The sequence below is a fragment of the Mus caroli genome, unplaced genomic scaffold (assembly GCF_978045245.1).
Source record: "Mus caroli unplaced genomic scaffold, Mus_caroli_1 scaffold_16, whole genome shotgun sequence".
Lineage (NCBI taxonomy): Eukaryota > Metazoa > Chordata > Mammalia > Rodentia > Muridae > Mus > Mus caroli.
The window spans coordinates 28088739-28116558 of NW_028227271.1; the positions used below are offsets into that span (position 1 = coordinate 28088739).

The 27820-nt window shown below is 50.1% G+C and overlaps 2 protein-coding genes across 6 annotated transcripts; one reads left to right on the forward strand and one right to left on the reverse strand.

Moving 5' to 3' along the window:
• Positions 1-1471: 1471 nt before the first annotated feature.
• On the reverse strand, positions 1472-6840 carry Mapk15 (mitogen-activated protein kinase 15). 5 transcript variants are annotated; one of them, XM_021183486.2, is made up of 14 exons: positions 6681-6840; positions 5666-5764; positions 5503-5532; positions 5278-5368; positions 4645-4775; positions 4398-4561; positions 4090-4229; positions 3473-3530; positions 2929-3066; positions 2691-2796; positions 2361-2565; positions 2150-2253; positions 1946-2074; positions 1472-1845 (listed from the first exon to the last, which is right to left on the reverse strand). In XM_021183486.2, exons 1-14 carry the CDS (start codon positions 6747-6749, stop codon positions 1660-1662), a joined length of 1650 nt encoding a protein of 549 aa, XP_021039145.1. In that variant the 5' UTR covers positions 6750-6840; the 3' UTR covers positions 1472-1659. The 5 variants fall into 5 exon arrangements, with proteins under 5 accessions (XP_021039145.1, XP_085687720.1, XP_021039144.1 ...); XM_085831594.1 differs by having other exon boundaries at positions 1472-1863; XM_021183485.2 differs by having other exon boundaries at positions 1472-2074.
• A 49-nt stretch (positions 6841-6889) lies between these two features.
• Positions 6890-26931, forward strand: Ccdc166 (coiled-coil domain containing 166). The gene is made up of 2 exons (XM_085831518.1): positions 6890-7077; positions 24356-26931. Exon 2 carries the CDS (start codon positions 26070-26072, stop codon positions 26691-26693), a length of 624 nt encoding a protein of 207 aa, XP_085687644.1. The 5' UTR covers positions 6890-7077; positions 24356-26069; the 3' UTR covers positions 26694-26931.
• Positions 26932-27820: the final 889 nt, after the last annotated feature.

The window sequence follows — 27820 nt, forward strand, 5'->3', positions numbered from 1 at the left end:
CAGACCTGTTGAACTTTGCAATGGAAAAGTGGAGGCTGGCAATCCTTCCTGGGTCCCTCTGAGCCCCCTGACTGTGCCTTTCCTGGAGCCCTCTGAGCCCGCTGGCTGCGCGGCTTCACACTTTTCTGAGAAGGACATTTCCTGAAGCACGGTGCCCCATGTTCTGACAATGATAAACACAACACACAAATTCCAACATAGCCCAGTGTGGGAGGCAGAAGGGAGCTGGTCTTTACACTCTGGGACAGCCTGGAACTACAAGCTCCAGATCACCCAGGGCTACACATCGAGATCCTAGGCAAAAATAAAAGGCAAAAAAAAAAAAAAAAAAAAAAAAAAAAAAAGCCAGCATGTACATAAATAGGTGCACTGCCCAATGTGGGTCAGTCGTTAACCCTGTGTGGTCTTCCTAGTTTCCTTTTTGGAAAACCATGAGTCGTGTGCCTCTGTGCCCATACAAACACCTCCCCCATACCTGCCAAACCCCACACAAACCCTCATCCACACTCATCTGGGTCTCCAGTCTCCAAAGCCGAAAGACCCTTCTCAACCATTATCTTTGGAGCCTGAACTCTTCCTGCCCTGATAGGCAGTTCTGGCTTTGCAGGCACACCGGTTTCTGGCGTTTGCCCTCACAGACTCCTTTGTTCTGTCTGTCGGCAACTTGGAGCTATGCCTCAGACTCTTGAAACCACGCACTGACCCCCGCTGGCAGTTAGCCACCACAGGAGACAAACCTTTTGGCTCCAGTTCTGACAGGCTCCCTGCCATGTTGGAATCCTACCCCACCCTCTCCTATACTCAGTTGTTTAATTTCTGAAATCTGTCTCATTTCACAGTTACCACGGCTATGCGGCCATCAGCTCTGCCCAGCTTGCCCTACCCATGCCTTTACCCTTTTGCCATCTACCCTACAGTGGCCAGTAGCTTTAGACAGTTCCCCCAGACAGGTGGTGGGGGGAAAATGGCTTTCCTGTGATCTACTTCAGCCCAGCTTCAAAGGCTGTGTGGAGTACTTGGACTCCTAGACAAGTCTGGTCTGAACCCCACAAGATCTTCAAGATGTCTTCCCGTCCTCCTTTTTTTTTTTTTTTTTTTTTTTAACCAAGACCTGGAGACAGGCCAGGAACCGGTCACTCTGTGTGTGTGTGTGTGTGTGTGTGTGTGTGTGTGTGTGTGTGTGTGATAGGGCACAGGCTGCACTCACAAAAGGTAGCAAGAACCTTTGGGCCAAGACCCTTTTCTTTCAGTTAGTCATTGGTGACTTGCACCCGGGTGGGGAATGGACCCACGATCCTTGTCCCCACAGGACTAGGCTGAAGGGCCAGAAGCCTCTCAGAGAGCAGACATGGCCATTCAACTTTGTGCAGAGCGCAGGATTCAAATGTGGAGCACTCAGGAGAGTGGGCATCAAAAGGACCTAGAAGGGGAATTCTCGGGTGGTAGTGGGTGAAAGATGGCTTATCTGGGCTAGGAAAGATAAAACTTTATTGGAAGAAAGTATTGGGGGTGGAGTGGAGACTTCCATCTACTCTTCCTTAGGGGGGAGAGGCTCAAAGAACCCTCCCGGAACTCGAAGGCAGGGAGGCAGCGGAGGGAGAAGATGCACTGGGGTCTGGGGGACGGCGCCGGGTTGCCTCAAGGAGGTGGGTGGGTGGCTCACGCACGCGGTCCGGGGAGCAGGGGCAGGCGGCCCAGAGCCGAGCGGCACACTGTCCCGTAGGCCTGGGAGTAGCCGCCAAGCGCAGCTCTGGCTGCGCCCTGGGCCCCCTGCGAGACCGAGATGCCAAACATCCTTCGGCCGGGTCGGGGTTCCGGGGCCTCCCGGGGCAGGCGGGAAGGGACCTGCACGCAGGCGAGGGTCTTGTTCAGGAGGGAGAAGAGTGGAGCAGGGCTCTGGGGGGTACGAACCGCACTGGAAGGAGCTGGGAAAGGCCGGGCTCACCCGTCGCGCGCCGACCGCCCTCGGCCCACCGCCCCGGGCCGGATCACTGCGGATCAGAGCCTGATTGGCCGCCTGAGCCGCTGCCTGTGAAGTCAGGGACGGCGCCATCGCCCTCACTTGAGTCTTCACCTGGAAGGGGTGCGCCACAGGGTCACGGATAGGGACCGCAGGAGGCTCTTCCTTGTCCACCCAGCCTCGACTTACCCCTGAGGGTGCCGAGGGTGGCTGCCCTGTGGCCCCTGGGGGCCTTTCCCCCCTTCCTGGCGGCGGAAGTTGGAACAGGGGGTCTGAGCTCTGCCTGCGAACTTCTGTGGGGTCGTAAGAGCAACCCCCGTAATTAGGCCCCCGCTGCTGCACACGTTGGTGGCCCTACACAGAAGGGGCCACGGGTGCGTGGGAGGCAGGCAAAGCTCACCCACATGCTCAGGATCATCACCAGGGCTACGCGGAGGTTTGGGTCCGCGTTTTCGCGCTGGCGTCTCTGCCGGGACCTGGGGGAGGACTCCCGGCTTGAGCGATTGCGTCCGGGCCGGGGAAGCCCTGAGCTCAGCCCGCGAGGCCACAACCTCCAGGCCTTCCTCTCGAGGGCTGCGGCTGTTCCCCCTTTGCTCCAGGATAATCTGCGGGATGGGAGGGGCGCTCAGAGGAGGCCGGACAATACTGGGGTCGCTGCAGTGTCCGGGGACCATACTGGGGTCGAGGGTGTCCGTGGAAAGCGGACGATGGGAGTCCACAGCTCCAGCACCTGGTACAGGCGTTTGCGATACTCTGGTGCAGAGAGCTGGTCTCCTTCGTGCACCGGGAGCCGCACGTCGGACTCCCGTGCCCACTCGCGGTCGGGACAATGGAATCTGCAGGACCAGGGGGAAAAAAAAAAGGATGCAGGCGCGAAGGGGACCCAAGTGGCAGGAGAGAGAGCCAGGCACTCGGGCTTCCAGCCCTGCCGTTCGTTCACTCCGAGGTCCACCCTCTTCGCGTCTTACCTCTGCACGTAGGGGTGTTGCAGCGCCTGCTCTGCACTAAGCCGCTTGTCCGGAGCAAACGCCAAGAGTCGCTTGAGGAGGTCCAGGGCTTCTGGGGGGGTGTCTGGCGGCAGGAGGGCGTCCAGCGTCTGCTGTGGCCTGCGGGCAGCCGCCTGTCGTCTCCTCTCTAGGGCCCCACCCGCACGGAACCTTCTGTCTGTGGTGTGACCTCTGCTTTTCTTCTTGTGTAAATCCTTTTTCCGAGGTGGTCACCTCTTCACCCCCTCCTCCCCGCGCAGTGAGACGCTCCTCCCTTTTCTAAGGCTGGGATGTCCTCATTTTGGGGTGGGGGATGGGTCTTAGTTTTCTTCTTAGTTTTCTCTTTTCCTTGTGTGTCTCCTAGATTTTGCTCCAACTCCCCTCTCCCCTTCATAACTAAGCTTTAAGAGGCCAGAGTTAAGCACAGAGCTCTGCACTGGCACAAACTGGTTCCAGTGCCAACTGCAAGATGGCGGTACCCTCCTGCGACCTGCTACCCCTCCCCACACCTTAGCGTTCCACTCACCTTGACCCAAGATTCTGCAGAATCAAAGCACTGTAGTCTGAGCCAAGGTCCTGGAGCTCTGCGGGTAGGTGGGTGGAAGAAGCAGGTATAAGCAGGCAGGTTTGGTAGAGGGTCAGCCATCCGTCTGCCCTGTCTGAGCTGATGGGTGCCCATAGTTGTGCCTTACCTGGAAACCACACACTGCCAACATGCTCAGAGAATGATGAGGGGGGAGGTGTCACACCTCCCTTTGCTTCTACCCCCAAACCAGAACTTTGCTGAGAGAACAGAGGCGCCACCTGTTGGGCCTTGAAGGTGTCTCTCTCTTGCCATGCCCCTCTCCATAACGGATGCTCTCAGTAGCCAGTACAGACACCTCACGACTGTTCTGCTGGCCCTCTGTGCACAATCAGCCCCTTCTGATTACTGTTTAACTTCCTCTGTCCCTCGGGCCAATTCTGCCTCACTGCACCAGCCGCCCCCAGCAGCTGCTGTCTAGGCCCTCCAATCTACAGGGCCCTTTCAGTCTTCCCGAGGCAAAGGACTCTCTTCTACGCACAACATTGAGGCTTGTCAGGGGCTGTGCCCTCTGACTCTTTATGTCTCGAGACAGGTTGCTGAGGTTGTGACATGCTCACCCTCCATGGAAGGCAATGGGATGGTCTCCAGGATCAGCTCCAGCTGGTGGAAAGTAGACGTCCCTGGAAACAGTGGCTGCCCTCGAAGCATTTCTCCCAATATGCAGCCCAGGCTCCACATGTCCACCCCAGGGGTATACCTGAGGCAGGAAGGGGTATGTGCAAGGGGTATGTGCAAGGACAGGGAGCACAGGGCAGAGGCAGAATGGGAGTGCAGGGATAGGGCAGCGGAGTACTCAGGTTGGCCCAAGTGGGACCAGGACACGGAGACCTGAAGGGAGAAGGTAGGTTGGGTGTCCAGCTGTTACCATCGGGAAGACAGAAGCACCTCTGGAGCTCGGTACCAGCGTGTGGCCACATACTCTGTCAGGGCCTGACCCCCAGGCCCCTCAGGGAGGTCACCGAGGGAGCGTGCCAGGCCAAAGTCACAGAGTTTCACCCGGCAAGCAGAATCCAATAGAACATTGGCTGGCTGGAAAGAGGGATGGGCTTGAGACCCCCGTGGGCCAGATTCTCAGGGAAGCCGGGGACCTGTGCGCACAAGGTGGAGCCAACCTTCTGATCCCGGTGAATGACGCGCCCTGAATGGATAAACTTGGTGGCTCTCAGGAGCTGGTAAAAGATGCACCGCTTGTGGATGTCCTTCAATAGTCTGCCCTTCTGGATGACCGCATTCAGATCGGTGTCTGGGAAGGGGCAGGAGCCGGGGAAGGAGACGCAGGTCAGTCTGGAGGGTGAAGAGTGTGGGTCTGTACCACTTTGAGCCTGCACCAGCCCTCAGCCCATCCTGGGCTCTCTCTACCATGCTGCCCAGTCACTGCGTCTGCCTTCACTGCCAACAGAACCATGATGGTCCGTGGGATTGGTCTTCTCCCATTTCATGTTGTTCTTGGTATGCCCGCTGAGCAGGGCAGGGGAAGAATGGCAAATGAGGGCAAAGCAAGGATTCTTGCAGGAGGGATGGGGCCTGGGGAGGGGTGGGAGTCACTGCCAGGTAGTAAGTACAGGCAGGTAAGGGGACAGGGGGCTCATGTTTCAGGCTTTGAAGTCAGTGGTCACCAGCTTTGTGCTCAGGTTCAGGGGACAGATAAGAGTGACAGATACAGCAGGGGCCAGGCAGCAAGGGGACATAAGGAGGGAACCAGGCCACTCAAGTAAAGGCTGGGGTCTGGCCAAGGCCTCACTCACCCATGGACTCAAACACCAGGTAAATATCCCTGTCATTCTTCGCTGGGATTACATCAAGCAGGCGGATGATGTTGGGATGGCCTCCAAACTCCTAGGAAGATAGACTGTTGCTGCAGGGGAAACCAGGGCCGTGTTCTGGGCCACTGGGGCCAGCTTCTCCCCTGTCTGTGGGGACCTACACCCGGGGAAAGGGAACTTGGTGGCAGGATGGCCTGGGTCACCTACCTTGAGAAGCATAATTTCACGGAAGGTCCTCTGTAAGAAACAGAAATGCCCAGCAGGGCTGACCCAGAAATGCCAGGAATCCTGCCATGACGGGCCCTCCCACCCCACCCCACCCCACCTCACCCCACCCCACACTCCCCATACTTCCTCCCTGCTCCATTACCTGAGCATCTATCTGGTCCCTAAAGGCATCAAAGATTTTCTTGATGGCCACAACCTCGCCAGTCCTCCGGTCCATGGCCTTCCACACAATGCCATAGGCCTGGGGAACACATGGGTCAGCTTGCTGAACATGGGCCCTCTACTCCACATGCATCTATATTCCAGCCAGCCCCATCCAGCTCTGGATACTGGGAGGGGTCAGAGTGCAACAGGTCTGGAGTAAAAGAGCCAACAACTATTTGTATCATGTTGTGGAGTGGGAAAGGGGATGAGAGCTAGAGAGGTCCCTATGTGGGCGTGAAGATTACTGGGCAGGACTGTCTATCTCTGGAATGACCTTTAACCCTGCCAGCTCCCCACACATTCTCCTTCCTCCCATCTATGCTGTGCACTGGCCCAAGCTCCCAGCCTCGCTTAGAGGTTGGCTCTCTACTCTCTCGGCCACTCCTACCCATTACCAGCATGGAGCATCACCAGAGAAAACAGGATACTTTACTTTGTAAAGTATTAACTAGTGTTACAGCTCACCATGAAAGTCAGAGTTTTGAAGGTTCCCCAGATCCCTTCTACACAATGGGAACCCACTCCCAACTCCTCCTGGCTCCGTGCATAAAAATGTAGCGTCTCCAACAGCCAACGGGTCTTTGTTTCAGGGTCTTTGCGACTGCTGTCTGCTTGCTCCTCTCCATGATACACAAGAAAACGCACGCACAATCACACACATTCACACATATAACCCCATATGCCCAGTTACAATCATGAATGCACCCATGCTCACAATTCCTGCTCTGATTCTATGTACCCGCTCTGACCTTCCTGAGCCTGCCTTTCAGGGCGAGGTTCTCGAGTGCCACCTAGTTTGTTTATGAAAACAGGGGGACGGGAGCTTCGGAGGAGGCAGAATACGAGCCCAGGAGTCAGCGTCCGGTGTCAGGAAAACTAGACTTTGAGAGAGCTGACCAGACCCGAAAGTGACTGCAGTGCCCCCTCATATGACGGGACGTCCCCAAGCTCACCCCCTTTCCAAGCCTCCGCTTGATCAGGTATCTCTGGGCTACATGACGATCCACCTCGGCAGCACACATGGCGAGAGGCAGGCGCTGGCTCTAGGAGTCCACCGATTCTTTCCTTGGAGCTGGACCTGTTGATCCGTTGGCTTGGGAACCAGCAGCCGCGATGCTCCTCCCTTGCGCCTGCGCCAATGGGCGGGGTCTGCAGCCAGCCCCACCTGTCCGCTCGGTTTCCCCTAGTCAGTGCTGCACGCGCAGGGTGGAAGGTTGAGCTGGGAAGGCAGCTCTGCCAACCCCTGGGTTGTTCACGTCTGGGGGTACAAGGAGGTACTGAGTATTGGAGATTCAGAGCCAGGCTCTCTCAGGAGCGAAGCTGTTGGATGCAAGAGTGGATGGAAAGTTGGTGAGATCAGGGTGTGGGGGGTGCCCTAGACCCTGGTGGAAGAGCACTAGAGCACTAGACCCTGAGAAAGTGAGTCCAGCGCTTTGAGGCTCCAGGCCTGCTTGGCAGGGGAGTTGAATGGAGCCCAAAAGCATGGAACCACCCAGAGGACAAAAACACTGGGCACACTGAAGAGAGGGAGGAGGTTGCAAGGGGCCAGGAGGTAGCGATTATCTTGAGTACAAGAGCAGGGAACACAGTGCGCGGAACTGGATCCTTTTGCCTTTGGTAGAATGTGGGGAGGAGGATGGCAAGCCTGGGCTGACCAGAGAGACCCAGAGTGCAAGGCATGTGGCTCAGTGGCAGAGTGCTTGCTTAGCATACGCGAAGACCAGAGTTCCATCCCTAGCACCCCCAACAAAACGAAAGATGGAAGATGCCGATTATGCATCCTCCAGGTTCCTATGCCTCAGTTTCCTTAAGAAAACTGGGTGACACCCAGGGACCTCATCCCTGAAGGCAGGTAACCACCAGGGCCCCCACCCTCACCCCGGAAGCCACAGGGAGAGTGATCCCAATGCTTCTCCACCTGTCAGTCACCTACTTTTAGGACCCTCTCTTGTTTCCACCGGATTCTCTGGGGCGGCCTGGCCCACGGCAGTCACTGCGAGTGAAGGGCCATTCTATGACTCAGCGACTTAGCATCACCTAAGCAGGGTCCACTAAACCCGAGTGGAGTGTTACATAGAATAAGGGCAGGAATTATATGAGCCTGGGGGTATATGAGTTAATTTTGTTGGTGGTGGTTTTTTGTTTTGTTTTGTTTTTGTTTTTGTTTTTTGTTTTGTTTTGTTTTTTTGGTTTTTCGAGGCAGGGTTTCTCTGTATAGCTCTGGCTGTCCTGGAACTCACTCTGTAGACCAGGCTGACCTCGAACTCAGAAATCTGCCTGTCTCTGCCTCCCAAGTGCTGGGATTAAAAGTGTGCGGCACTGCTCGGCTAATTTTGTGTGTTAGACGTTGGAGGACGTTACTTAGACGTTGGAGGGAGCAGGTAACACAGGATGTATTGGATTAGAATGCCACCTGAGGGACAGAAGAGAAGCAGGAAGAGCTCTGGGCTCTCACATTCACTGTCAGAGGGCCAGCATGCCCAGGGACCAGCCTTTTTAGCAAGGTTTAAATCTGTTGTAGACACTTGGGAGGCAGAGGCAGGCAGATTTCTGAGTTTGAGGCCAGCCTGGTCTACAGTGTGAGTTCCAGGACAGCCAGAGCTACACAGAGAAGCCCTGTCTCAAAACAAAACAAAACAAATCTGCTGTAGATAAACATTTGTGTAAAATGTTTACACCAAATGTGTATAATACAGTGAATATGAATTACCAAAAAAATTGCAAACCTCAAACTTACAAAAGAGACCATCATCATTGTCTTATAGCTCGTGGGCTGGGCAGTTAAATCACCCTGTTCTGCAGCTTTTGAAAAGTTTCTTAAGGCTGGAGAGATTGCTCGGTTGCACTGACTGCTCTTCTGCAGGATCCAGGTTCGATTCCTAGTGCCCACATGGCAGCTCAGTTACAACTGTCTGTGACTCCAGTTCCAGGGGATCCCAACCCCCTCAGACAGATATACATGCTGGCAAAACACACAAAAAAATTTAAAAATAATAATAATAAGAAAAGAGCTTTCAGCTTTTCCTGTCCCTTCTGCCTTGCATCGTTGAATGTTTGCCATCAGCCATGGTAGCAGACACGTCAGGCCACGAGTGGCCAAAGTATAATGCGTAACTGATGACACTGTGAGGTCTGACTGCTCAGTTACTGGGATGTCTGCCACACACACCCACCACTGGCAGGAACAGTGTGTTCCTCCTGCATCCTGAGAGTTATGAGAGCTCAGGAGGTTGTGATGACAGAAAGGCTGGAAACAATACGCTGAACTTATAAAGAACTTACCAATAAACATGCGTAGGATATATCATTACACAAAAGTAGAATTTAGCTAAGGAGCCCCGCTTCCAATATGACTGGAAGATAGTGACCTAAACAGACCTCTTAAGAACTACAGAAAGGGGCTGAAGAGCTGGCTCAGCAGTTAAAAGCACTGACTGCTCTTCCAAAGGTCCTGAGTTCAAATTCCAGCAACCACATGGTGGCTCACAACCATCTGTAATGAGATCTAATGCCCTCTTCTAGGGTGCCTGAAGACAACTACAGTGTACTTATACATAATAAATAAATAAATAAATAAATAAATCTTTAAAAAAGAGAACTGTAGAAAGATAAGGAACATAGAGCTGTACTCTAGTGTACTTAGGGTTACAGAGGATATATTTTTGTTAGGTTATGTTCACCAAGACTGTCCACTAGGATCTGTTTCCATATCAAAAGGAGTGCAATCCTGCCAGGCAGGATGACTCTGCTTGACAATGACCTAGAAACAACATGATCTATTGCAAAATAACTGGGAACTATCTTTGCTACATCAGCCTCCCGTTTGTCCAAAACAGCCAAGTTTGCCATTTCTGTAAACCATGTTTAATAGCTCAAAGTATAGCTTGAGGCTGGGATCTAAAAGAGATTCATGGAGAAGTCCAAATGTGGAATCTTCTAGCTTAAAAATCTATGTTGGGCTGGTGAGATGCCTCAGCGGGCAAGAGCACTGACTGCTCTTCCGAAGGTTCTGAGTTCAAATCCCAGCAATCACATGGTGGCTCACAACCATCTGTAATGAGATCTGCCCTTCTTCTGGTGTTTCTGAAGACAGCTACAGTGTACTTATTTGCAATAATAAATAAACCTTTGGGCCAGAGCAAGCAGGGTCTGAACAAGCAGGGTTGACCGGAGTGAGCAGAGGTCCTAAAGTTAATTCCCAACAACCACATGAAGGCTCACAACCATCTGTACAGCTACAGTGTACTCATATACATAAAATAAATAAATATTAAAAAAATAGGTTGCCTTGTTTATGGGCAAATAAAGCTAGTAGGTTAAGGCCAGCCTAGAATACATGAAACTCTGTTTTAAAAGAGGAGGAAGAAGAGGAGAAAGGGTCAGGAGAAGGAGGAACAGCAGCAGCTGCTAACCTGGGCTAAACAGCAAGGCTGTCTCAAAAAAGTCAAAAAACAGATGCCAGGACTGCATACACCTAGAGTCCCAGTACTTGGGAGGGGATCACAGGAGAATAAGGAGATCAAGGAAAACCTCTGTGCTCCATATCAAGTTTAAGGCCAGTGGAGGTCACATGAGACACTATCTCTAAAAAGAAAAAGAAAAAACAAAAACAAAAAACCCTATGTTAGCTGCAAAGTATTTCTGTCTAAATCCTGCTTCTCTCTGGGCCTCAGGCAGAACTGGATGTACACCATAATGCAAATTTGCTTCATTGTTATTCCCCAGGCCTTTGAAGTAAACTCTCACTTCAGTCCTCAGTACCTGGGTGTGGGCAGATGCATGGACAAAAGTGCCTGAGGGTGATCCCCAGCACCACAAAGGAGCCAATCCCATTGCCTGCACACAGAGCTGGGTGGATCCCCAGAGCTTGCTGGCTAGCCTGCCTGGCCTAATCCACAGAGAGACCCTGTCTCAAAAAATAAAGTGGAGGTTTCGTGAGGCCTGGCATTAACCTCTGGGCTACACACATGTGTGCAGGCGCAGACGACACACTTGCATAGGCAGTGGCACACATAAGCACCTGCACAAACATGAACACACACATACACCCAGAAATTCTACCACGGTGTTGGGGGCGGGGGGGGGGCACTCCACAAGCATTGACTGAACTGGGATCTCCAAGTTTGTTTCTAAAGCAGCAGGGCAAGTTTCCTTATGTGTCCCGCCTGATTTACATATCAGATTCCAAGTCTGCCAGGACTAAATAGAGAGACCCTGGTGGGTTTTGTCTAAAGATTAATTTTTTTAAATTTTATTTTATGTGTCTGTCTTGTCTGAATGTTTGTATGTGCACTGCACGTGTACCTGGTGCCTGCAGAAGCCAGAGTGGGCACAACAGTCACTGGAACTAAAATTACAGACGATTGGGAGTTATCATTTGCTTGCTAGGAACCAAACTCAGGTCTTTTCAAAAGAGCAAGTGTTCTTAACTACTGATCCATTTCTCTGGCCTTGAGAAAAAAAAAAAAAAAATTGAAGACAGGTTTGACACCTTCTTCAGTTTGTCAGTTTCTAATTTCAAAAAAAAAAAAAAAATTAAGGGGCAAGCAGCTAAGGTGCCCATTTAACATACCTCAGGCCCTACGTGTTACAGGGTGTGGCTGGCGTACCACTCCCTCTACCCTTGAACTCTCCAGCCCAGGAGCTGGGCTGCCCTTCCCACAGAGGCTCTTCCCTATATAATCCCGGTATTGTGGTCCCCTGCTCTTCTTTTGTACCTTTGGCCTCCTGGTTGCTGTACTTACAAGTGCTTTCCCTCCCCTCTCCCTTCCCCATGTGGTTCAGGGTCGCGACCACTCTGAATTCTCCCATATGTGTCTGCCGCTGGCTTTGCTCTCCTATATATCCATCATAAACTACACCATACCTACGGGCGGTCATGTCCTTCCCTTTTTATTTCTTTTTTTCATTCATCAATCCTTTGTAGCCAAGTCTGGCACCTTCTCAGGGATCCATGCTCACGGTAAAATCTATATATGGAATATATATATGGAATATACATGGAATATATATATATATATATGGAATATACATGGATCTCCATGCCATCAACTTGTCCTCAGACAGTTTCAGGGGGTAACCATTCCCCGAAAAAGAAGGAGAGAGGGTGATAGTTGTATACTAAAGGGGACATCAGTATATTGGAATCAAGCAGCTGACACCAGCTGACCCTGTAGCTTTTTGCAGAGACATGGCTTTTCCACGTACCCAGATTCCCCCTGTGTCAGTCAATGGAGGCTTTGTTCCCTTGCACTGTGGAGCAGGAAACTGACAAAACAGAGCGGCGGCGGCTTTCAGATTCCTGACATGCACTCAGGCTCCCTCACACATCACCTGAGTTTTCTTGTGTCACAAAAAAATTAAGGAACAGAAATGAATGAATGCTCAGCTTAGTTTTTTGGGTTTTTTGTTTGTTTTTTGGTTTTGTTTTTTTTTGTTTTTTGTTTTTTGTTTTTTGTTTTTGTCAACTTGACACAAACTAGAGCCATTGGGAAGAGGGAATCTTAACTGAGGTTGTGCTCCTGTCGGGTTGGCTTGTACGTGTGTATGGGGCATTTCCTTGATTAATTAAAAAAAAAAAAAAGATTTATTTATTTTTTTTTTTTTTTTGGTTTTTCCGAGACAGGGTTTCTCTGTAATAGCCCTGGCTGTCTTGGAACTCACTCTGTAGACCAGGCTGGCCTCGAACTCAAAAATCCGCCTGCCTCTGCCTCCCGAGTGCTAGGATTAAAGGTGTGCACCACCACACCCGGCTCTATTTACTTTATGTATATGGGTACACTCTGGCTGTCTTCAGACACATCAGAAGAGGGCATCAGATCCCATTACAGATGGTTGTGAGCCACCATGTGGTTGCTGGGATTTGAACTCAGGACCTCTGGAAGAGCAGTCAGTCCTCTCAACCCCTGAGCCTCTCTCCAGCCCCATTTTCTTGATTAAGGATTGATGGGGGAGGGCCCAGCTCACAGTGGGCGGTGCCATCCCTGTGCTGGTGGTTCTGGGTCCTATATAGCAAAGCATGGGAGCAGGCCAGGAAGCAGCCTCCTCCCTGGCTTCTGCTTCAGTTTCTGCCTCCAGAAACTGAACCCTATGTAAACACCAGCGTGGTGTTCAAGGCTCCAGGTTCCTTCTCTGAAGCTGATGTCACTGAGAGACAGCTTCGCTGAGCCCTGTCTGGGGAAACAGCAGCTGGGTTCCAGTTCACCTCAATAGTCTCTCTCACAGTTTTTTGTTCAAGTCTGGGCCTGAAGGAGACGGGACAGACGCCGTCTTAAAGTTCCCTCTATGTTCAAAAGAGAAGGAAGTCTCAGGAGTTGTGTAAGGTCCTGTGTGAGGTCCCCATCTTTCCTGAACTTGGTAGAGTTCTTTCTTCCAAGGTCCACTGGGTATAAGGCATAAGGTTTTGTGGGATTTTTTTGTTTTTTCCTTTTTTTTTTTTTTTTTGGGCAGTCAACTTCAGGCTCCAACTCCTGCATGCCTATTAAATATCCCAGTATTTTTTTTTTTGGTTTTTCGAGACAGGGTTTCTCTGTGTAGCCCTGGCTGTCCTGGCACTCACTTTGTAGACCAGGCTGGCCTCGAACTCAGAAATCCGCCTGCCTCTGCCTCCCGAGTGCTGGGATTAAAGGCGTGCGCCACCACGCCCGGCTATATCCCAGTATTTTAAGTAAGAATAATTACAATCTGATACTCAGAAGGGAAAGACACACATCTTTCCTCTGCCTTGCTAGGGCTTCAGCCCATTCTTTGATCACGGGGTCACTAATTACAATATGCCTTGTGTCTTGTAGGAGAGTAGAGGACAGACAGACAAGAAAAGATATCACTGAGAGAAAGAGAGAGAGAGAGTGGTAGTGTGGTCTGGATGAGATTTTCCCCCAGAAGTCTTAGGCATTAGAATACTTGATTCTCAGGTGACTGAACTGTTTGGGATTAAGAGGTGTGGCTTTTTTGAAGGCGGTGTGTCAGAGCTCTCAGGCCAGTGGTGTTGTCACATGCCTCTAATCCCAGCACTTGGGGAGACACAAGCAGGCAGATCTCTCTGAGGACAGTCTGGTTTACACAGCAAATGCCAGGCCAGCCAAGGCTATATAGTGAGACCTTCACTCAAAAAGAAAAAAATAATGTCCCAAACCAGAAGACCCCAGATGATGTGCACTTTCAGTTGATGCCTGCCACCTTATCTTTGCTAATGCACGGTGGTCCCTAACCCTGTGAAACAGGAAGCTCCAAACAAACCCCTCCCTCCGGAAGTTGTCTCAAGTGGGTGAGCTATTGAGCTAAAAGCCCTTGTTGACCAAAAGGGATTTCAGCTACATGGAGTTCACACACATCTTTCAAGAGGGAGCGAAAGACAATGATGACTGGATTCCAGATGGACAGATAAACATTCCTGCTGCCCCTTGGGGTATCATCCTTCCAGCTCCACGTTTTCTTCAATAATTTTTTAAAAGATTTATTTATTTTATTTATATGAGTACACTGTAGCTGTCTTCAGGCACACCAGAAGAGGGCATCAGATCCCATTACAGATGACTGTGAGTTACCATGTGGTTGCTGGGAATTGAACTCATGACCTCTGGAAGGGCAGCCAGTGCTCTTAACTGCTGAGTCATCTCTCCACCCCCAATTTTCTTTTTTTTTAAATATCAATTCATGCCTGGTGTCCCGCGCTGATTTTCCCGCCAGCAAGAAACAACGCGGCACACAAACAGGATCCTTCTGTAGCAAGCTTTAATGCGTCTTGAGAGGGAGAGCATCAGCTTCACAAGACGGAGACCCCAAGCCCGAAAACCGCCTCCCTTATATAGGAGATTTCTCTCGCCTCGGACGTGGCGATTCTCTATAGGCCAAATTCTTGTCACCCGAGGTGACGTTGTCAGGCGGGCAACTGGCACCATGAACGGTTAATGCCAGCACATGCGCGGATCACTTGTTCATCTCCAGAGGCAGGCGATGTCGGTGCCATCTTATAATGGCGACGATGTGGGGTGGCGCCCCACATCTCCCCCTTTTCTATACAAAGGCAAGCCAGCCACCCATTCAAGGAGGGCGGAAGTAGAGGCCGAATCCCCAAAGATAATTTAAAAACAAAAGATATGTGCAGGGGTCTTGTCTAGGCTCTAGGTGGGACCCGACATACTCCTGACCGATCTCTCTGTCGTTTTTCTTGAGGAAGGGACACTAGGACAGGCAACCCTTTTCAAGACGGCATGCTTCCCAGAGAGAGCGGGGGTATCTCTCTGTGCGATGCTTAGCTCAACAACCCTCATGGGCTGCTCAAACCGGGCACTCATCCTCGTGCGACGCATAGAGATGCTGAGGGTGCAAGAGCTGCCTGGCCGGCGACCGGCTGCTAACATCTACTGCCGTTTTAGTGCCGCAAGCCAGACTTCCGCTGACCTTCCATGCTCTAAGGCCATGAGTGCCTGAGTTATCATAATTTTTTCTCTCTTGCTTTTACTATAAATTTTGCAAATTAGCCAAAGCATAAAGCCCAGTCCGAGGCAGAAAAAGGCTCCAAACATTCCCACCCCCACCCACTCTTTAAAATAAGAAAATGCTGAAGAAATCCAGGAGGCGAGGCTTGTGAAGCTGATGCTCTCCCTCTCAAGACGCATTAAAGCTTGCTACAGAAGGATCCTGTTTGTGTGCCGCGTTGTTTCTTGCTGGCGGGAAAATCAGCGCGGGACACCAGGCATGAATTGATATTTAAAAAAAAAAAAAATTGGGGGTGGAGAGATGACTCAGCAGTTAAGAGCACTGGCTGCCCTTCCAGAGGTCATGAGTTCAATTCAAATCAGCGCGGGACATATGGTGCCGAAAAACCCGGGAATTGTGACCAGACCATCGTCAGCACCTTCGGAGACCCCTCGGCGACGGGGAGGGTTCAGAACTGTGGCTAGACTACGCATCGGAAAGGTATGCCTGAACATGAACTCTTTTCTTTAACTCTTTCCCAGGTATTGGGTTTGTCCGGATTGTGGTTTAGATTTCCAGAGGCCATTATCATCGCTATTTTAGCTCTTCTACTCTTCCTCCTGGCCAGTTATATCTGTGAACATAGGCGGTGGTGTTAACAAGTTTCCAACAGCACATCAGTCCGTTGTAGTTGTCGTTGTAGTTGTAGTTGTAGTTGTAGTTGTAGTCCGTTGCACTCCATCGCGGCGCCAAATTAGTCTCTTGTAAATGAAAGAGCAGAAAGGCGAGCCGTACTTTCGGTTTCTCGCTGTTGCCGTAAGTCGGACGTAGATAAGCCGTGGGCCGCGCCAAGACATCTTTTTGATTCTAACAGTGACTTAAGGCGGACGTAGATAAGCTGCGGTTACTTTTGACCCGTTATGGGGTCGTCACAGTCAATCCAAACATCACTTGAAAATCTCCTTAAGAAAAGAGACCTAAAGCTAGGGGACAAGGTTCTTAAGCACTTTGTTGAGGAGGTAGATAGAGTTGCCCCTTGGTATGCCGTTTCTGGCTCCTTGACCTTGGCCTCATGGAAAAAATTGGGGAAGGATCTTGATTTGTGCCCCGACTTACGTATGGGCACCAAAGCAGTTTGGAAGATGATCAAAAACTGCCTTGAGGATGAAACATGTGAGGAAGTCAGAAAAAAGGGACAAATAGCTTTGGAGACCGTTCAGGATGGCATGTCAGAATCTGAGCGTAGTGAGAGGATGGGTGCACGTGCACAAACTAGGAAGAGGATCCCAAAGAATAAAAGTGAAAAAGGACCTCCCAGGAAGCCTAAGAGGGCGGGAGAGAGGGGAACAAGCAGTATACCTGCCTCCCCACATGAGGAATCGGACTCCGAGGGAGTACCGATTTTTCAACCTATATCTAAGCCTGGGTTGTACCCAACCCAAGAGCTTGAAGCACTCAATATTCAAAGCTCTGAAGAGTCATCCGGAGCAGAGAGTGGGAGACTAGATACAGAGGAAGAGGAAGAACTTGATGAGGAAGCAACCAGATATGAGAGAGAGAGGTATTATCCTGATGAGAGGCCGTTAAATAAACGGACCTCTAAACCTGCCATTTCAACAAAACCTAATGCTTTACCCAGGAATCCCGTACAGACAGTTCCCTCTGCCCCACCACCTTATGAGATACGCCCTAAAGCTTTCTCATTGTTACCTGAAAAGGTGCATCGCAAGCTCAGGCTCGCTTACCCTGTCTATGAGCAAGATGGTGGGAGAGTATATGCTCCTGTTGATTATAACCAAATAAAGGAGCTTGCAGAATCAGTTAGAAAGTTTGGAGCAAATGCCAGTTTTACTCTAATGCAGTTAGATCGACTGGCATTAACCGCCCTGACGCCCAGTGACTGGCAAACAGTGGCGAAAGCTGTGCTACCAAGCATGGGACAATACATGGAATGGAAGGCCCTATGGCATGAGGCGGCACAGGCGCAGGCTAGGACTAATGCCGCAGCCCTGACCCCAGAGCAAAGAGACTGGACCTTTGAACTCCTTACAGGACAGGGTCCTTATGCAGCAGATCAGGTCAATTATCATTGGGGAGCTTATGCCCAAATATCCAGTACTGCTATACGAGCATGGAAATCACTCAACCGTAAAGGAGAAACTAGTAATCAGCTCACCAAGATTATACAGGGACCTCAGGAACCATTCTCAGACTATGTGGCCAGGATGATGGAGGTAGCAGGAAAGATTTTCGGGGATCCTGATTGTGCCGGACCCTTTATAGAGCAATTAATCTTTGAACAAGCCACTCAGGAGTGCAGAAGTGCAATAGCGCCGAGGAAAAATAAGGGATTGTCAGAATGGCTTAGAATATGTAGAGAGATTGGTGGACCGTTGAGTAACTCTGGGCTCGCCGCAGCCATTTTACAGGCACAAAGGCGACCTCCCCCTACGGGGGGCAGCAGTCGCACCTGCTTCAACTGTGGGAAATCAGGGCATCTCGCAAAAGATTGCCGAGCACCTAAGCAAAACCAGAGAACTCTTACCCTATGTTCCCGATGTAGAAAGGGTTACCATCCAGTCAGTCAATGCAGATCAACTAGAGACATTAAAGGCAACCTCCTCCCGCCTGCTATCCCTGTTAGACAGGAGCCAAAAAACGGGCCTGCGGGCCCCCGGCCCCGGGGCCCTCAAAAATACGGGACCCAATTCGCTGGGACCAGTCCCCTGAGCGAGGAGGCAGATCAAGCCAAGGCACAAGAATGGACTTGTGCGCCACCACCTCAATCTTATTAACACCTCAGATGGGGGTTCAACCTGTCCCTGCCATGCCCTTAGGGCCTCCCATACCGGACAACGCGGTGGGACTTATCATTGGCCGTGGTGCCCTTACCGCATGCGGACTAATAGTCCATCCAGGCATAACAGATAATCAACACATCCCAAATATGCAGATTCTATGCTCCAGCCCTCATGGTGTATTTTCTATTAAAAAAGGGGACAGGATTGCTCAGCTCCTCCTCCTCCCGCTGCTGGGAGAATTACCCAATCAAGATAAAAAACTTATGGGATCTTCAGAAATGGATTCGGCCTATTTGACATTGTCACTTGATTCGCGCCCGAAATTAATCCTTAACATAAATGGTAAAAATTTTGAGGGCATTCTTGACACCGGAGCTGATAAGAGTATTATTTCCACACATTGGTGGCCTAAAGCTTGGCCAGTGACAAAATCTTCTCATTCTTTACAAGGCCTGGGGTATCAATCCAGTCCAGACATTAGTACCAACCGGCTGGTCTGGACGTCACCAGAGGGTTTAAAAGGATGCTTTTCCCCCTACGTTCTACCCCTACCTGTAAATCTCTGGGGGAGAGATGTCATGACAGATTTAGGACTGACTCTGACCAATGATTATTCATTACGTCTTAGAGAAATGATGGAGAAAATGGGTTATCAAGAAGGCCAGGGTTTGGGACGCCATGAACAAGGCGAACCGCGCCCAATCTCACACAAGGCCAATAAGGACAGAGCAGGCCTGGGTTTTTCCTAGGCGCCACTGAGGCAGTACGACCTATACCATGGAAAACGGAGGATCCTGTGTGGGTTCCTCAGTGGCCGCTAACCTCCGAGAAATTGAGCGTTGTAACACAAATTATTGCAGAACAACTAAAACTCGGCCATATTGAACCCTCTACTTCCCCCTGGAACACCCCCATATTTGTAATAAAGAAAAAGTCTGGCAAATGGCGTCTGTTACATGATTTAAGAGCTATAAATGGACAGATGTCCCTGTTAGGGCCTGTACAGAGAGGATTACCTATGCTGTCCGCCCTTCCTAAGGGCTGGAACATCCTCATTATAGACATCAGAGATTGCTTTTTTTCCATACCGTTACACCCTGCGGATAGACCTCGCTTTGCCTTTAGTGTCCCCTCTATCAATCATACAGAACCAGATAAGAGGTATCAATGGAGAGTCTTGCCCCAAGGGATGGCCAATAGCCCTACTATCTGCCAACTGTATGTAGACCAAGCACTCGCCCCGATAAAGAGACAATTTCCACAAATAGTGTCTATCCATTACATGGATGACGTCCTGCTTTGCCATAAGAATCCATCTGTACTGCAACAGGTTTTTCCTGTGTTACAGAAAACGTTAGAGCAATGGGGGCTACAGATAGCCACTGAAAAGGTGCAATTGGCAGACTCTGGACAGTTTCTAGGTTCTTTTATACAGCCCAACATTATTAAGCCACAAAAAATAGAAATCAGGATGGATAATTTACATACTTTAAATGACTTTCAAAAATTGTTGGGAGATATCAATTGGCTTAGACCTTTTTTAAAAATCCCTTCAACAGAATTGAAACCCCTGTTTGATATCTTGGAAGGGGATTCTCATATCACCTCTCCTAGAAAATTGAATCCTTTGGCAGTGGAGGCACTTAATAAAGTAGAAAAAGCAATAAGTCAAGCGCAGCTTGTTAGAATAGATTATTCCAAGCCGGTTTTGTTATGTATCTTGGACACTCGAGGCTTACCAACTGCTGTCATTTGGCAAGAGGGGCCCCTATGCTGGGTTCATCCACAAGCCTCCCCTGCAAAGATTATCGATTGGTATCCGGCCGCAGTAGCACAATTAGCATTAAAGGGATTAAAAATGACAATCAAATACTTCGGCCTTGAACCTAATATCATTGTCATTCCCTATACCCCTAATCAAATACAGGTGTTAGCTGCTGCTTCTAATGATTGGTCCATTCTATGTGTCACATTTAGTGGAAAATTTGATAATCATTATCCAAAGCACCCATTGTTACACTTTGCCCTGACCCATCCATTAGTTTTTCCCAAAGTAACAAGTCATTTCCCACTTAAAAATGGTCTTGTAATTTATACAGATGGCTCCAAAACCGGGCAAGGGGCCTATGTAGTTAATAACATTACCCATATCAGACAATATTCGGAGGTTTCCCCTCAAATTGTTGAGTGTTTGATAGTATTAGAAGTTTTACAGCAATTTGATTGCCCGCTCAATATTATTTCTGATTCCTTGTATGTGGTTAATGCAGTTCGCCTGCTAGAAACTGCGGGCCTAATAAAACCTTCTAGTAGGGTAGCACAAACCTTTGAACAGATTAGAAACCTTCTATTACAAAGAAAACATCCCTTTTATATCGTACATATGAGAGCCCATTCTGGACTCCCTGGCCCCATGACAGAGGGTAATGAGCTGGCAGATCAGGCTACGCGACTTGTGGCCACAGCACTATCCTCACCACTAGAGGCCGCCAAAAATTTTCATAGTAAGTTTCATGTTACCTCTGAAACACTTCGCCGGCGCTTCTCTTTAACAAGGAAAGAAGCCCGCGAGATAGTCACACAGTGCCAAAACTGTTGTCAGTTTCTGCCCACACCTCATTATGGTGTCAATCCGAGGGGACTCTCCCCCCTACAAGTTTGGCAGATGGATGTCACTCATATTGCATCTTTTGGTAAGACGCAATACGTTCATGTGTCTATTGACACTTGTTCTGGTGTGTTATTTGCAACTCCACTTTCAGGAGAAAGGACATCTCATGTAATTCAACATTGCCTCGAGGCCTGGAGTGCCTGGGGTAGACCAAAATGTCTTAAGACAGACAATGGACCTGCTTATACCTCAAATAAATTCAAACAATTCTGTGCACAAATGCAGGTGACCCATATCACTGGACTTCCTTATAACCCTCAAGGACAAGGCATCATTGAAAGAGCTCATCGAACGCTCAAATCCTATTTATTTAAACAGAAAGGGGGAGCGATAACAGAGTTGCCCCCTGGCCCAAGAGTGGCACTATCCATGGCACTCTTTACTCTAAATTTCTTAAACCTGGACGATGCAGGAAGGAGCGCTGCAGAGCGCCACTGCTCGGAACCAAAGAGACCAAAAGAATTGGTAAAATGGAAGGATGTGTTGACTAATCAATGGAAAGGCCCGGATCCTATCCTAATAAGATCCAGGGGAGCTGTTTGTGTTTTTCCACAGAGTGAACAAAATCCTTTTTGGATCCCGGGTTTCGGCACCATATGTCCCGCGCTGATTTTCCCGCCAGCAAGAAACAACGCGGCACACAAACAGGATCCTTCTGTAGCAAGCTTTAATGCGTCTTGAGAGGGAGAGCATCAGCTTCACAAGACGGAGACCCCAAGCCCGAAAACCGCCTCCCTTATATAGGAGATTTCTCTCGCCTCGGACGTGGCGATTCTCTATAGGCCAAATTCTAGTCACCCGAGGTGACGTTGTCAGGCGGGCAACTGGCACCATGAACGGTTAATGCCAGCACATGCGCGGATCACTTGTTCATCTCCAGAGGCAGGCGATGTCGGTGCCATCTTATAATGGCGACGATGTGGGGTGGCGCCCCACAGCCTGGTAAATCTTTGATTCTTACACTTTTGATTTGTCTCCATCGTTTATGGAATTGCAGCCACCTTAATCAGGTGATGTCAAAAGTTCAGAAAAGTTGCTTAGTGCGTGTATCAGTTGCCCAGGCCTGCAGAAGAACAGGTCACGAGGAGAAGAAAAAAATGTAAGAGCCCCTGTTGCTAAAATTCTGTTCTGGAGGCAACTTCAGTAACATCTCTTTCCTTTCTCCTCCTAAGATCTAAAGATAAACCCAAGCACAGTTCTACCGAAGTTTTCTCTGGGGAGACTGCTGGGTTTATTGGGCTTCCTGACAAGAGCATGGATGAGGAGGAGTTCAGTGGAGCGAGGGTGGTCCCTCCACCAAAAGGCTGCATTGGAAAGTCCTCCTCAACTGGGTTGGTGGCTTTTCCATACCTCCCTAGACAGAGGCCTCTGTTCTGGTCCTTTCTCGCCCTCTAGCCTCTAGCTCCCCACTTAGGCCATGTGCAATTAAAGCATAGTTGCAGACCACAGGGTGCTGCAGACTCAGGTGAGAGTCCCATTACTGTCCTTGTCCCTCTAGGAGGGTATGTACACAGTCAAGAAGCCAAGCTAGACTGCTCTTTTGCAAGTGGGCATGGCTGAACTCCTGAAGATGGCAGGTGTTTGACTCGGAGGACCGTCATATATAGTAGCCTGATCATAGATGGGGCATAGACTGATCCCTTCTACAATGGTTTTGGTCTTTTCCCAGTTTTCTGTAACAGGTTAGGTAGACTTTCATAGTAAAAGACAATATTTTTTTTAAGGATTTATTTAATTTATATGAGTACACTAAAGTTGTCTTCAGACACAACAGAACAGGGTATCAGATCCTGTTACAGATGGTTGTGAACCACCATGTGGTTGCTGGGAATTGAACTCAGGACCTCTGGAAGAGCAGTCAGTTCTCTTAACCCCTGAGCCATCTCTCCAGCCCAAAAGACAGTATTTTAAGACCGACACCTAGTTGCCTTACAAGACTCTCATAGTCAAGTTACTTTAAATATTAATACTAAAACAGATTCTTCCTTGTCTTTACATTTGATTTTTGTTTTTTTTTTGTTTGTTTGTTTTTGTTTTTGTTTTTTTTTTTTTCGAGACAGGGTTTCTCTGTGTAGCCCTGGCTGTCCTGGAACTCACTTTGTAGACCAGGCTGGCCTCGAACTCAGAAATTCGACTGCCTCTGCCTCCCGAGTGCTGGGATTAAAGGTGTGCGCCACCACGCCCGGCTTAAATTTGATTTTTATGTATGTGTATCAAGTGTGGGCACGTTACAGGACAACTTACAGTATGTAGATTTCAATGACTAAAGTCTGGCCATGAGGCTAGGTGGCAAGTGCCGTAACCTGTTGAGCCATCTCACCAGAACCTAAACTTGGTGTCTTTCTTAGTTAGGGTTTTACTGCTGTGAACAGACACCATGACCAAAGCAAGTCTTATAAAGGACAACATTTCACTGGGGCTGGCTTACAGTTCCAGAAGCTCAGTCCATTACCATCAAGGGGGTATGCAGACAGACATGGTGCTGGAGATGGAGGTGAGAGTTCTAGATCTTGATCCACGGGCAGCAGAAAGATACAGATGGTTGTGCCACACTGGGCAGAGCTTCAGCATAGACTTCAAAGCCAGCCTCGGTGTTGACATACTTTCTCCAACAAGGCCACACCTACTCCAACAAAACCACATCTTCTAACTAAACACAGGGGTCTATGGGAGCCATACCTATTCATACCATCATGCTTAATATCATTTTATTTTTACTTGTGCTTTATTATTATCACTATTTATTATTATTATTATTTTGAGACAGGGTTTCTCTGTTCAAATCTGGCTGTCCTAGAACTTGCTCTGGAGACCAGGCTGGCTTCAAACGCAGAGATCTACTTGCCTCTGCCTCTCCAGTGCTGGGATTAAAGGCTTGTGCCACCACCACCGAGTTACTTACATATTTTTTTTTAAGACAGGGTCTTATGTAGCCCAGGCTAGCCTTTAGCTCCTTGATCATCCTGCCACCACCTTTCAAGTGCTAAGATTACAAGATCAAACCTTCACATGTGTCCCCAAACGGTTAAGAATACAAAATGAGGAAAGCAAAAAAAAGTTATAATGCTGAGGACAAAAGTTTCAGAAACACCCCAAGTGGCAGCAGGAATGTTTGTCTGTCTGCTGATCTGGAAGCCAGTCATCTTTGTCTTTTGCTTCCTCTTGAAAGCTGTGTGTGAACTCCATGTAGCTGAAATCTACTTTTGTGAACAAGGGCTTCTCTGTATAGCTCACCCACTTCCTCCTCTGTATACAGTCACATGGGGGATATCAGCAGCTCTCTATGGTAGTCTCTCTGGCCCTGCTGCTTCTTCATCTAAGCTACCAAAAGCATTCCTAGTGACATCCTCGGGATCTGTTGCCGGGTGACATCTCCCCAAATATACTGAGGAACAGGGTGACACTGATGGAGCCTGGCACTGCATGGCATCCAGGTATCCACCAACTGGGTTTTTCCCCAGTGAGGCAAATAGACAGTGCAATTCTCAACTCTTCCTTGTTTAGGAAGCCAATTTGGTTCTAGTTGATTGTGTCTTTTTTTTTTTTTCTCCTCCTCCTCTCTGAGGTAGGGATCTCTGCACATAGCCTTAGGTGTCCTGGAACTCAACTCTGTAGACCAGGCAGGCCTCAAACTCAAAGATCCTCCTGCCTCTGCCTCCTGAGTGCCAGGATTAAAAGCATGTACCACCACTGCCTAGCCTCGCTGATCATGTCAAAGGTCTCTTTTGCCTCCTAGATCTGTGATTGGTCAAACACTGTAAACACTTTGGGCATTGTGTGCGAGAGTACTTCTAGGTGATCTTGGCTGCTGCCCTTTTGCTTGGCAGGGTGATGGTGACTTCCCTGTACAGCTGACAGAGTCAACACAAGCCCATGGTTTATTTGCTGCCACTCTGCTGAGCCCGCACCCTCCACTGAACCGTTGTCACCTCCAGTATCCACTAGCAAACCGGCACACCGCTGATGTTTTCTGATCAAGACTGAATCCTGTAAAGACACTGTCCGTGTAGAGTTCATAGCAAAAAAGGGAGACGTCAAATCCCTGGTGGACCCCTTTTATCCTCTAGATGTCTGGCTTACGGACAAAGAAAGCTAAGAAGGTAGAATGGATGGGCCTCGTGGGAAAGTGCACTGGCCAAAAAATAAAAATAAAAAGTGGGCAAAAGAGTCCATTTTTAACCTGGGGGGCATTTAGTACTCATTAATGGCCCACAGACAAGCAGGAAGCACTAGGTCCCTGGCTTCTCTAGCTTGCAGCTGGCACCTTCCTACGTGGACCCTTTTAAATTTATCACAGATGTACTAAGGGACTGAGCCCATGTCAATGGAATGGGGGGAAGATTTTGAACCCCAGAAGGATGGGAAAGTTTCTATGCCAATCAGAGAAGTAGGGAAAATTTTACCTCCCTGAAGAACCTAGCCAATAAGGAATTCGGAGGGGGAGGGATATATATATATATAATCACTGTTTTGAGCCAAAATTGCAGACTAGCTAATTTTGCCCGTTTCAATAGGTTGCACAGACTTAGCAAGGCTGTAAAAAAAAATTTCCCATTGGCTACCGAGTCTCCAGCACTTGGATTATGAAGTGAAGACCGTTGTTCATCGTGCATTTTATCTGAAAGGTAGTAGCATTCCATCAAGGCTTTAGATGCCAAGAGTCCCCTTAGAAATGCTGTGTGGAGCTGAAGACCTTTAATCCCAGCACTCCGGAGGCAAAGGTAGGCTGAAGTCTGCGAGTTTGAAGCCAGTCTGGCCTACAAAGGGAGTCCAGGACAACCTGGGCTCTGTTACACAGGCAAACTCTGTCTCCACAATCAAACAAATGTTGTGGGGGGGCTTCATCCTGAGAGCATAAAGACTTCACAAGGGCAGGGGGAGAGCTCACTCAAAAGCTGGATAGAGGAGGGAGCGTCGGTGAGAGTCCCCTTATGTTGTGGGGCCCGAAGCGCAGCTAGTGGAGTGAAAGCGAGAGCACTAAGACCCTGGTGAGTGGAGGCTGGGCACTTGGAAGTTAGTTCAGTTCTTGAAGCTGAAGCTCTGCCTGACCTGCGACACTGTAACTGAAGAGCCATGCAAGGATATAAGAAACCGTAGGGAAAGAATGATTGAACCAAGCCGTTGCCAGAGCAACAGAATGGGATGAGGTCGAGGCACTGCAAGCAAGTTCTGTCTCCATAGAGGATGTTCAAGCTGGACATCAACATTCCTAGAGCTATGCACCAGGATGCGAAAGCTTTGGTCTGGAGGGAACGCTTATATACAGATTGGCCACGGTGCTTTCTGATCCTTAATCCTGCCTGCTCTGAACCTCATAATCTGAAGACACACCCTTGAACCTAGGGTGTAGTTCTCCAGAATTTTCGGGTTAAGAAGGGGGGAGTAACTGAGCTGGGGGAGCGGGTGGAGCACAGCGCTCTCATGAGTCCAGTTGGCTTGGGCCTCAAGCCATGGCGCCCAAGAAGAAGCGCGGACAAAACGCGGGGCGCAAGCAGGAAAGTGCGGAGCAACAGCTCTCGGAGCGCGCGCAGTACCTGCAGCGCGAGTACACGTTGCTCTCAGAAAGCCTGGTGGCCTGTGAGCAGCGGATCGACGAGGTGCTGCAGGACAATGCGTTCCTGAACAGCGAGGCGCAGCGTCTGCGCGAAGAGAACCGGCTTTATGTCGGTTACGTGAGCGCGCACGCTCTGCGCTGCGCCAACGCCGTCGTGCGCGTCGAGGACCAGAACCGCATGGACCTGGCGCAGATCCGGTGGCAGCGAGCCGAGCTGGCGTCCTTCTACCACGGCCGTGAGGATGGCGTGCGCGCTCAGCTGCAGGAAATGAAGAAGCGCGCGGAAAACATGACGCAGCAGGTGCAGGAGCTCCAGCCCTACAAGGCCAGTGCGCGCGCCCCCCGCGGACCGGGCGGGCTCGAGAGGGATGGGCGCGCTCCCTACCGGTGCGCTGATCGGCGCCCCCTGCTCCCCACCCCATGTAGGAGCTGCAGCTGGAGCAGCTGGCGCGAATCCGGACCCTGGAGCGCGAGCTGCTGCACATGCGCGTGGAGCACACGCAGCTCCTCCACCGGGTGAAGCGACGCTTCCTGGATGAGAAGTCGGCTTTCGAGCGGGAGGCGCGGCTGCAAGTGCAGTCCCTGACGCGCCGATCCGAGCGGGAGGCCGCGCGTTCCCTCATTTCCCACGCACAGGCCCTCAAGGCGGACAACGGGCATCTCCGACAAGAACTCATGAGACTTCTCCAAAGGACTCAGTTACTGCAGGACATGCGACAGCAGCTGCTAGAGCAGCGGGAGCAGCTGCGCCGGGAGCACGTGGACTTGAAGAACCTGGAGCAAATGCACGGCTGGTTGCACAGGGGCCCCGGGGGGCCACCGCTCTGGCAGCCACCCCAAAGCCTCCAACCCAGCTTGCGCATCGGGTCAGCCAGTCACGTTTTAAAAGCCCAGGCTACGCCCCAGTCAGTTCCAACCTCCCGGGGCCAATCCATGGATCAGACACACGGACCCTCCAAGACTCCATCTATATTGTCCAGTGAGTCTCTTCCGGGCCTGTCTCCGAAGGCTGGGTCTGTGATTGCTCCCCGGAGTCCATCACATCCAGGATCTCGAGTCTCATCTCTGACTCCATCACGCAAGGACTCGCGGGTCTCATCCTCGACCCCGTCACGCAAGGACTCGCGGGTCTCATCCTCGACCCCGTCACGCAAGGACTCCAGGCTTCAATCCATGACCTCCGGTACCTTGAGGTCGCGTGAGGGCTCTCGGATCTCTCCACAGCCCTCCTTGCGTGAGGTCTCTCCAGAAATTGACACACCTGCAAAGTCCAGCTCCAAGCTTCCCTCAGCCCTGTTGGAAGATCAGGCCCCTCTCAGCCCACAGTTGGAGGAGGCAGAAAACACTGAAGAGGACACAGAAACTGGCCTGAACCCACACGAGGGGGCAGGCCAGTAGGGCACAGGGTGGAGGACAAACCTTGGAAGATTTCTTGGTGCACAGATATGTTAATAAAAGTGTTAAATAAGCTCTGTGACGCTCTGACACTTGCCTGGGTCGATACCCTTGTATTTCCAGTGAGCAGAGGCCTGCCATTCCAGCTACAACAGAGCTGGATGTGTCCTTGGCTGCTGGAACTCAATGTTTTTCCACCAATAGCCAGCAAGGCCGGCAGGCTCTGGAGAAGTTGGGCAGTGTCATTTTAGC

What these genes read in the sequence shown, in the direction of transcription:
- Mapk15 (XM_021183485.2), bottom strand. Translation starts at nt 6,749, where the DNA reads ATGTGTGCTGCCGAGGTGGATCGTCATGTAGCCCAGAGATACCTGATC. An exon ending in AGCGGAGGCTTGGAAAGGGG is followed by an intron (nt 5,765 to 6,680) that starts GTGAGCTTGGGG and finishes TGTGTTCCCCAG; the next exon opens with GCCTATGGCATTGTGTGGAA. An exon ending in CACCCTCGGCACCCTCAGGG is followed by an intron (nt 2,075 to 2,149) that starts GTAAGTCGAGGC and finishes CACCCCTTCCAG; the next exon opens with GTGAAGACTCAAGTGAGGGC.
- Ccdc166 (XM_085831518.1), top strand. Translation starts at nt 26,070, where the DNA reads ATGGCGCCCAAGAAGAAGCGCGGACAAAACGCGGGGCGCAAGCAGGAA.